The sequence below is a fragment of the Rhamphochromis longiceps genome, linkage group LG5 (genome assembly GCF_057381845.1).
Source record: "Rhamphochromis longiceps isolate RC_006_pf linkage group LG5, R_longiceps_female_GT1.1, whole genome shotgun sequence".
NCBI classification, from domain to species: domain Eukaryota; kingdom Metazoa; phylum Chordata; class Actinopteri; order Cichliformes; family Cichlidae; genus Rhamphochromis; species Rhamphochromis longiceps.
This window is the reverse complement of record NC_140561.1, coordinates 30,374,614-30,384,736: the sequence shown is the minus strand read 5'-3', so window position 1 is coordinate 30,384,736 and position 10,123 is coordinate 30,374,614. Positions and strand designations below refer to the sequence as shown.

Genomic DNA, 10,123 nt, shown 5'->3' with positions numbered 1-10,123 from the left:
GGTGTGCTCACTACTTACTGTACCTTTATATACAGTTATATAAGAGTTAAATACACATACATGTGTAGTTCTTTGGGAGATTTCAGTGCTTTCTACTTTGATTACAATTATGTAAGATTAAATCCAATATGCACTGTTTTCTTTGATTTGAAAAATCTTAATTTTCTTTTTATATTGTGGCTCTTCTTTTTTCCCCTTACAGATATCAGAAATTTCCTTTTTTTTTTTTTTAATGTGTGCTTTTTTTGGAAGTAATTTGATTTATGATCTTTTCTGTTAACAGATGCTGTGAAGGGATAGAAGATGAAAATACTCAAGAAGGACAAGCAGCAGGTTTGTGTTATTACCATGCATGTACACAAGAAAAGTAGGCCATTCATAAAAGCCTTTATACACAGCTGCTTTGATACTGGATAAAACATAATTATAAATGTAATTTTGGAAACACTCTTGAGTAGATTCATCATGTAAATCTTTGACATTTATTCACTTAACTCGCTTAACATCTCCCAGGGTAAGTTTGTTACTGTTGACATGCATTGTTGGAGGCTGCCGGTTTACAGAATGCTGACAGGATAAATGCTGTCGTCTCTGAACAATATAAGTACTGAACTCACCCCAACACTTCTCTCTTGCCACAGTTCATCATTGTAGTGAGCAAGATCATTATTTCCAGTGTAAAGAGTGCACTGACGTGTAGCAACAATTTTACACTGCAGGAAAACAAAACAGTTAATTTGTGCATTTCTGATTCACAATTCTGCAATAGATAGGCTCTGGTAATTATTAATCTATGTTAGCTCTGGTTGAGCAGGTAGAGCCCTCAAATCGGAAAATCAATGGCCAGAGGGCTGTGTTTTGAACTTTTCTTTGGCAACCTTAGTCACTGTTCCTCTTCACCCTTTGGACAACTTTTTTTTATTTGATTACACTTAAAGGTTCACACCATGGCAAAAAGTACAGTGTATATAACAGTTAAAATGAAAAGAATCCTACATTGCAACAGCTTGTCTTTAATGTCCTGGAAATTATGTGTCAGTAGATCTGCTTCACAATGACTGTGTTATTGCTCACTCTGGAGTCATTTGCAATATGAGGTTATATGATGAGTTTGTTTAATGTGAAACTGATTGATTGTATCCATAAAAAAGTCTCTGATAGCGCAGGTTTTGAGGTTGAATCCGTACTCTTCAGTACTCTGCGCTCCATCTTCTACATTAAGTCATCTGAAAAACTTGTTTTGCCATTTTGTGTCAAACCCTCTTGTTCATGCGGTTGTAGAAATGTCCTGTATTTTAGTATTACTTTGGTGCTTTTAGATGTTGGCTTGCGCTTTGTAATATTTACGAGTCAAGCTGAGCAGAGTGATGAGTCAGAGGTTTTGTTAGTGAGAGGCGACACAGCAGTCTCTCAGCTGGGCATATGAGGCTACCATACCGCAGTAACAGGGTGCCAGCACTGTCATAACAGCAGAACGTGATCCTTCAGTCATTATGATCATTATTTGCTGCTTTTATCTTCCTCGGTAATGAATTTAAGGAATAGGTAAAGTTGGTAATAGGTAGAAACTGGTGGAAAATGATGAGAGTAAAAACTCTGAACAACCTCTGAAGTCTCATATATTGAACTTTCTGTTCAACAAAGGGCACATTTGTACAAATATAGCTGACCTGACAAGCTTTGCACTTGTACTGTCAAATTTCCAGCTCTGAGGGTGGCAGTGTGTGAGCATGAAGAGACTTTCCCTAAGTTCAGTGTGGCTGTAATGCATAGAGACTCGGTGACACTGACATCTATGGTTTGAGATTATTCCATATAAGTTATGACTCTTTTTTGCAAGAAATTCATTTAATTGAAAATGTTTATTTTTACAGGCATACATAAACATAATGATTACTGAGGAAAATACAAATATTTTTTTGAAAATCATTTTTGTGAAGTACGGAAAATTCCTCAAGCAGTTTATGACAAACTGAAACTTCAAGGTGACTTTTTTCATTGTTTTTTTTGACTGTGTAAACAATCTCTCATTTTGAATGCACCAGGGTTTCTTGTTTTCTACTGCCAAAATAAGCTTGCTATTGATGGTAAACTTCGGCTAGCAGCAGTCTTCTATCACTGGCTGGTGAGTCACTACTGGCTTAGATGTGAAAGTAACACAGTTTTATGATAATGACTCTTAAAAAACAAACAAAAAAAACAACCTTACTTTTTTTATTAATGTTTATTCATATAATACTGCACAAATTAGAATATGTGCATATATCTATACATTAATACATAAACACGAAAAAGTCCACAGTTCTAACATTTCTGTCTTACAAATAACAAAAACCCCTCAATTTAAGATACAGTTTTTTCCAGTTTAGTCCTGCGTGAAAAGAAACAAAAACAACAATAAGAAGAAATCAAAGAGGAAAAAAATACAGAAGATAGCTGAAGACCTGTATTTCTTGTGTTGCTTAACCATTTCCTGACAAATCTGTTTTGAGTTGTAGTCTTGCAGGATTTTTTTTTTCCATATTAAGGTTATCCTTTAGCCAATATCTCCAGTGTATTTTACTAGGAAGTTTTGGTTTCATCCAAGAAGCTATTAAAACAAAAAATAAGAGCAGAGTTCTTAACAGCTATATCAGTTTTCCATCTCTTATATTGAATGTGTGCCTAATATAGAGAGCAGTTAATCTAAAATCTGTTTACCGTATTTCCCGGACTACAAAGCGCACCTGAATATTAGCCGCACAAGCTAAAATCAGGGGAAAATCCTGTTTTGTACATACATTAGCCGCACCTGACCAAAAGCCACAGGTGTTTCAATATTGACTTATCATATGTAAGAGAATATGCACAAAGCGAATTGTCAAGAAAGAGATGGCTGTTTGGAGACACACCCCTTTTATTAATATTTTGAAAAACAAGTTATGGGTACATATTTGCACATGTGCTGTGCCTCATAAATGAGTAACAAATGTAGTACATAACAGTAACCTACAGCACACCAGAAAAATAGATTCAGACTACCTTTTAGGCTCAGGTGCAGTGACACGGCTTTAACAAGAAGAAAAGTCAGTCATTCACCACCATCTTCCTGCGCACTAAAACCACCAAAGTCCTCTTCTCCAGTGTCGGAAACGAACAGGCTCATGATGGCTTCGTCATCCACTCTCAGCTTCTTTCCTTCGTTGTCACTTTCAAAACCAAAGATAATCCTCATTGTCATTGTCAGTGTCGGAGTCGAACACCCTCTGAAGGGCCGTGGCGGTGTCCTCCTCTTCATCATGCAGCAGTCCAGCCCTTCGAAATCCGTTGGTGATCGTTGATGTTTGCACACTTTTCCACGCTGTCAGAATCCACCGGGATTGAGCACAACTTGCTTTTCGCAAGTTTATCGCCGCTCGTCATCCACGACTCCCGCTGAACGCGTAATGCTACTTTGAAGTTTGTTTTTCGCGCTACTTGTACGGCACTATGTTGCCTGGCGGATGGACATGTGACCAACATACCACTCTTGAACCCCGATCCTTCCGCCAGGCAACGTAGTGCCGTACAACAGCGGAACAAACAAAACAAATCGTCTTACGATATGACAAAAATCATGGACAATCCATAGAAAAGCCGCACCTGACTAAAAGCCGCAGGGTTCAAAGCTTGTGCAAAAAGTAGCGGCTTATAGCCCGACAATTACGGTAATCTCTTCTTGAACATCTTTCCAGAAATGCATTTCTGTACAAATAATTCTGATATATTCATTCTGGTGGAAATTGTTCTACCTGGTATGGTAATCCAGTATAATACCTTGCCAAATTATTTTGTGTTGAGTGAAACTTGTGGAAATAAACATATTTTGTGTTCTAACACTGTGTCCTCGACCTGAGTCCTCTCACACAGGACACAGTACAGCTTTGTTAACTCAGATTTGTCTTGGTTAAGCTAGTTTAAGGTCATCTTATCTGCTAACTCCAGAAATACAGAAGTTTTCTCTTTTTACTCTCTGATTCAGGCGTTGTTGTATTGGTGCAGTGGCTGTGTTAATTAGTCTGTTTATTTGACTTGTGTATAATCATTTGTAGTGGCATGAAAAGGCTGAGGGCCTTTATCAGTATCAGGTAAAGTGAAGTTACAGTATCTGTGCTTGGTCTGTAATATTGTTTGGGAATGTTTGGATGCAGCCAAATAATTCCTTGTCTACACTGGCACACTAAATCACGGTTAAGATAACAAAACATGTCAGCAGTAGAATTGGTATGAAAGGGAAAGAGCTTCATCCTTAAATAATTTAGTTTCTGTTTTAGGCAGTGTGCAATCTTACTTAAGGCTTACATCAGTTTGTTTACATGAGAAAAGTGATGAGATTTTCACTGTCGCAGTGATGGTGTGTCTGGCATCTTTCAAGTGGCCATCAACTTGTCTGGTTATCTTCCTGCCACATCTCGAAGCCACAGTGATAATGTCATCACGGCACAGTGATGTGGAGGAAACTAATGTCTGTGTGGTAATGTTTGTACAAGGCTGCTGCAAGATGTTGGGAAAATGATAACAAAAGTGAGACAATGTTGATTGTTCAAAAAGAGATGGCAGGGAAATATTTTTGTGTAGTGAGGGTAGAGATCGCTTGTAGGAGCAGGACAGATGGTAGGAGTCCCGAATTTATGTTTTGAAGTCTTTAAAAACGGATTCGTCCAGCTGGTAACAATTCTCTTAACAAAAAAAAATACTCTGTGTGTTTATGTCTCCTTTGAGGTGACTGTTTTGCCAGCTACTAAATCCTGTGTAACTACAGTTTGGTCAGTAGATTTTTGGACCATAAGCCCGTGTATTTCATTGTAGCTTTTCCATTGTACACCAGCAGATTGTAATAGATAGATTTTAAACAGTCTAGACTGGTTAAAGTGCGCACTTTCAGATTTAATTCAAGGGGTTGACAAAAGTATTGCATAAACTGTTTAGAATCCAGCCCTTATATACATAGTCTCCCATTTTCAGGGGGCCAAAAGTTGGAAAGATGGGAGAGTTGCTTCATGGGCAAGTGAAGCCTATTCCTTCATTATTCCAAAACAAACTAATTGATTCCAAGTACTGACTTGCTTTTGGTAGCTATTTGTTTAAATCCTCAGCATTAGGTCAAAGAGATGTTGATGTAGTTGGAGGATGCCATCATTAGTCTTGGAACTTGAACTACCGATCAGACAGATTTAAAACAACCCAAAAAACTTGAGGATTGGCCAAATCAACAATGTTGTACGTACTTAAAAACAAGTCACTCACCATCACAGGAACAACAAATCGGCCTCATAGACCAATTCAGTTTTTTTTTTTTTTTTTTTTTTAATATACTGTCAAATCACAACAGCAGTTGCCCCAAGGCACTTTACTGTAAGGTAAGGTAAAGACCCTACAATAATACAAAGAAAACAGAGAAAACCCAAGCAAGCTTTGGCGACAGTGGAAAAGAAACTCCCTTTTAACAGGAAGAAACCTCCAGCAGAACCAGTCTCAGGGAGGGGTGGCCATCTGCTGCGACTGGTTGGGGGTAAGTGGATGAAGACAGGACAAAGACACGCTGTTGAAGAGAGCCAGAGATTAATAATAGCTCATAATTAAATGCAGAGAGGTGTATAAACACAGTGAGTGAAAAAGTTGACTGAAGAAAAAGCACTGCATCATGGGACTCCCCCAGCAGCCTAGACCTAGACCACTGAAGATAACAAAAGTTGGATGATCACACAAATTTTTTTTCCTTGGTTAAGTAAAACTTCTTTCACAACATCTGCCAAGAACACTCATGACAAGGTAGGCATTTCATTGACAAGGTCTAGAATCAAGAGGCGCTTTCATGAATGTAAACACAGAGGGTTTACGACAAGCGGCAAATCACTGGTTACACTCAGCAGCAAGAAGACCAAATAATCTTAAAAAAAAAAAGATTTTGTCCAGTTCTGGAAATAACTGAACAAAGATTAAGATGAACTTGCATCAGAATGATGGGAAAAGTATGGAGAATACTATTGTATTGTAACCAGAATTCTCATGTGACTGCTGATAGAGGTAGCAGTATGAATTTTGAAGTTTACAAGGTTCAAGGTAACTTTATTTATACCCATAGGCAAGGTAAATTTGCTTTACAGAAAAAATGATAGCATTTGGCATCCCTTCAAAAACACACATACCTAATAAAGATATAAACCTCCCTGTAGCACATATATAGTAATTTAAAAAACTATACACTCTGCTCAGATTCAGCCAAATGCTGGCAAACTGATTGAACAGTGCTTCACAGAGCAAATGGGTAATGACCCAAAGCATAGTGAAAAAGCCAAACCATTTTAGATTTTAGGAAATCGCTGACTGCGAGATATTTTCATCTAAGTATTAAAAATGGAGGACTATGTGTGGCTGTAATTCTAAAGCACTTAATGTAATATTATTGTGAAACAACTGGCATTAAAGCTGAAAGTCTACACCTCAGTCACACATTGATTGTTTGCTTTAAATCTAGCATTTGAGCTCTCTGCAAATTCTAAAAGGTAAAAAAAAAGGAATTTTCCTAAAATGTGATAACTAAAAATGAAAATAGCTACAAAAAGATGAATTCAAATCAAGCATATTATTCTGGATAAACAACGTCCAGCATTATTTTAAACAGGGAAAATTTCCCAAACTATCCAGCATTACACCATCACCATAGAACTATCTGCCATGTCAATTAAAGCCCTAACTGTTGCAAATACCCAGAAAATGACAAATTAAGTACAGTTAGCGCCATAGGATTTTGGACAATGAAACAGTTATTGTAGTTTTACACTACCACAGTTATTTTAATGAAGAAAATCTGCCTCCAGCTGAAGTAATTAAAAAGCAGTACAAAACAGCATGACGTTTAACTTCCTTTAACTGGTTACTTTCAGTATGAATCAATCTATGCATTGCTATAAATGGACAGAAAATACCTTTCTCAAAATCTTAGTTTTTAGTAGTTGTGCAGTTTGATAGTTTATTTAATAATTAAACAAATTTATAACAGCTCTAGCTGTGCATAAAAGATGATGATTTGTAGCTGTGATGGCACCATTCCAGGTTTAGTTCCTCTGTATCTGACAAGTGTATTTAAAGAGAACTATTCTGTATGCTGAAGCTTGATTTTTATTTTTTATTTTTCTTTCTTTCACCATCACAATCCATGAATCAGCAAGTGTATGAAACCGTGATATCTGCACTTCAAGGTAAAGCAAAGAAAGGACGGAATTCTTTTCTGTCTGTGAGGCCTAGATTCAGTCACTTTGATCATTTTTGTACTTTCCCAAGCAGCTGAAAGATCCGTCTGCAGCCCTCCATCCTCCTGCGCCTCCTTCCATCTTTATTTATTTATTTAGTTTTATAGGGAGTAACAAGAATGTGGCTGTCCTCTAAGCTGGAGTTCCCTTCCTTTAGCATTTTGGTGGAGTCTCCTTTCTTTATTCTAAGTTTCTTCATTCGCTGAAAGCACATTTTTCTACTCTCACAGAAATGCTACACATGACAGGTTTTCTTGGATCAGAACAGACCTTTGGGGTTTGACTAAAACATTATCGCGTTTGATATAGTAAAGGCATCAAACCTGTATTACTTTAGCTGATAGAAGTTATTTACATGGATGTTATTTAGAATTTCTCCCTATTTAGAAGTTGTAAGTAGTTAAAAACTGTAAAGATAAAATACATTTATGTGCTAAAGCATAAAGTTTTCTGTGTAGAAAAAAAATCTGCGTGGGTAGAGTTTATATAATCAAGTGCCTTAAAACTCCATTAGGGTGTGTAAGGAAGACCAAAATGCTACTGAACCTAAAACAGGATGTGTAGTTACACACTCATATTTCCAACATGTAGTCTGGCATCACCAGACTACAAAGTTAAATTAGTCAAAAATCTTTTAGTATAGTTTTAAGTTCAAGGGCATGCTAACAGTGGACAGAAGCCATATTCATCTTAATGCAGCTGGATACACCTGTAACCAGTTCTTCAAACCAATTACATGTCCACGTTTTAGTAAAAATAATTGTATTTCGAGTATCTTCATTGTTAGAATCTTTAGCATTATATATCGATCAGTGTTATTGATTGTATCACTTTTTGAAATATAGTATCAGTGCTGTGCTGATAGTCTAAATTCATGTTTTCCCACAGATTTTTGTGATAGTGCAGTGAGGTTTGTACATGAAAGAAGACACACCCATACTGACTTAAACAACACTATATGTTTTTTGAAAATGAATGGCAATTAATAGTAATAGTCAACTCCCTCTCTACTGGGTCTCATATCTAAGATGGACAACTGTGTATCCTTGATTAGCTGTGCAGAAGCACATGAACAGGTTTTCACCTGCTGTAGGTTCAGGTCAGAGCGGCCCAGCAGCTTGCACCGGCATTACTGTCACCAGCTGCAATCTGCGACAGTGGACTTGAAGTGTCTCTGGGGATGAGAGGCAAGTTAACGGTATTCAGCATTGCTGCGACTGCGACCTGGTCATCCAGCTGGTGGGGAAAGAAGATAGGAATGGGTGGGGCTAGCGGTTTAGCATGGACTGAGCTGGAGAACGATTGAAATAATTTTTGAACTGCTATTGAACATTTTAGATGCACTCAATGCTTAGAATAGCTGCTATGTTTAACCTGCATCATGACGTCAACTCAAGGAGTTGACGGAACCCTGATCTCCACGTTGTTTTTAAAGGCATCTTTAATTTTACTGCCAAAACTTTTCCCTCATTGTTCATATGTCTAATCTTTCACGAAGATGAGCAGTGGTGAAAGAGCGCTTAGCCTAGCCTGAGTGTTTGTCACATTTACCAGTTTTGCCTGTTGTTCCATCTTTGAAAGGAAGCAGGAGCATTGATGAGACTGCAGTACCCGTGGTCTATATTCGTGACAGAGAGATAGATGTGCACGCGTGTGTGTGTGTGTGTGTGTGTGTTTTGCTTATTTGCGGGGCAGTATTATTGATTCATAGGCCGTGTGATTGCAGCCTCCCTCAGTTGTGTTTGGTTGGTTTTACTGGACAGGCAGAGGCTGCTACACTGCAGCACGTCACTGGAGGCTGTGTGTGTGTTTGTGTGAGGACAGTGGGAGACGGTGTGTAAAGAGAAAAACCGTGCATTTTTTATGCATGTAGTCATCCTTGTAAGCACATTGAACCGTGAAGATGCGTGTGTGTGTGTGTGTGTGTGTGTGTGTGCACGCACGTGTGCGAATGAGTGTGTGGTGGTGTGTGTCTAAAACGGGCATGTATGTCCATGTAGTAGTCATGTAAGCACATTGAGCCATGGAGTGCCAGTGTGGGAGTGAGGAAGACAGTTAATGTCTGTGTGCACGCCTGTGTAGTCAGTCATGTAAGCACATTCAACCATGACACGATGCCATGATGCTGTGTGCGTGTGTGTACCCGTGTGCGTCGGGGGGAGGGCTACTGTTGCTATGTTGTTGTGAAGATGGATGGCAGCGGCTCAGGTCATTACTGATCCTGGGTTAGCTTAGCAGCTAATTTTAGCTTCTAGGTTACCCATAACTGTGTCTGAGCTTTTTTTCTATATGAAGAGGCACAGGGAATGAAGGTGGAGCGAGCTGAGCGTTGAAGTATTTTCAGTGATTACATGCCTCAGATCATCTGAGGTTAGAGGTGTGAGTGACAAAGCTCCTGATTCTTCTGAGCCTCAAACCTGATGAGAATGTGTTACAGGTCTAATCCTCACATGATGCTTTGCGTTTCCATGCATCTATTTATTCAGTTTTGATCTAACAAGGGATTTTATTAAACAAATGAATAATGAAGTACACAGAAGACAAAAGAAGTTGGATCTTAACTTGAATCTTGGATCTTGTGTTTTAATTCAACTTTTACCCCAGTCTTCATTAAACTGAGAACTCTCACTTGTGTAACTAACAGTTTGCCTGTTATAACAATTTGATTTAAAACAAAGTTTTGCCCAAGTGTAAGAACAGTTTTTAACAGCTTTAAACAGTTTTTTTTTTTTTATATGATTATAAGGTTTTTGCTTAGTGGCAGGTTGACTTTCCTGTCATTGAATGTAATTCATACACATTGTTTCAGAGAAACTTGGGTAATTGAGCTCAGCTTTCATGCAGGCCATGAA

The 10,123-nt window shown here is 38.1% G+C and overlaps 1 protein-coding gene across 3 annotated transcripts in view; it reads left to right on the top strand.

Moving 5' to 3' along the window:
- chd6 (chromodomain helicase DNA binding protein 6) overlaps nucleotides 1-10,123 on the top strand; it is a 97,278-nt gene that overhangs the window by 26,925 nt on the left and 60,230 nt on the right. For all 3 annotated transcript variants that reach the window (XM_085407125.1, XM_085407126.1, XM_085407124.1), the window contains exon 2: nucleotides 284-333. In XM_085407125.1, coding sequence (XP_085263251.1) covers nucleotides 304-333 — 30 coding nt within the window. In that variant the 5' untranslated portion in view covers nucleotides 284-303. The remainder of the gene's footprint in view (nucleotides 1-283; nucleotides 334-10,123) is intronic.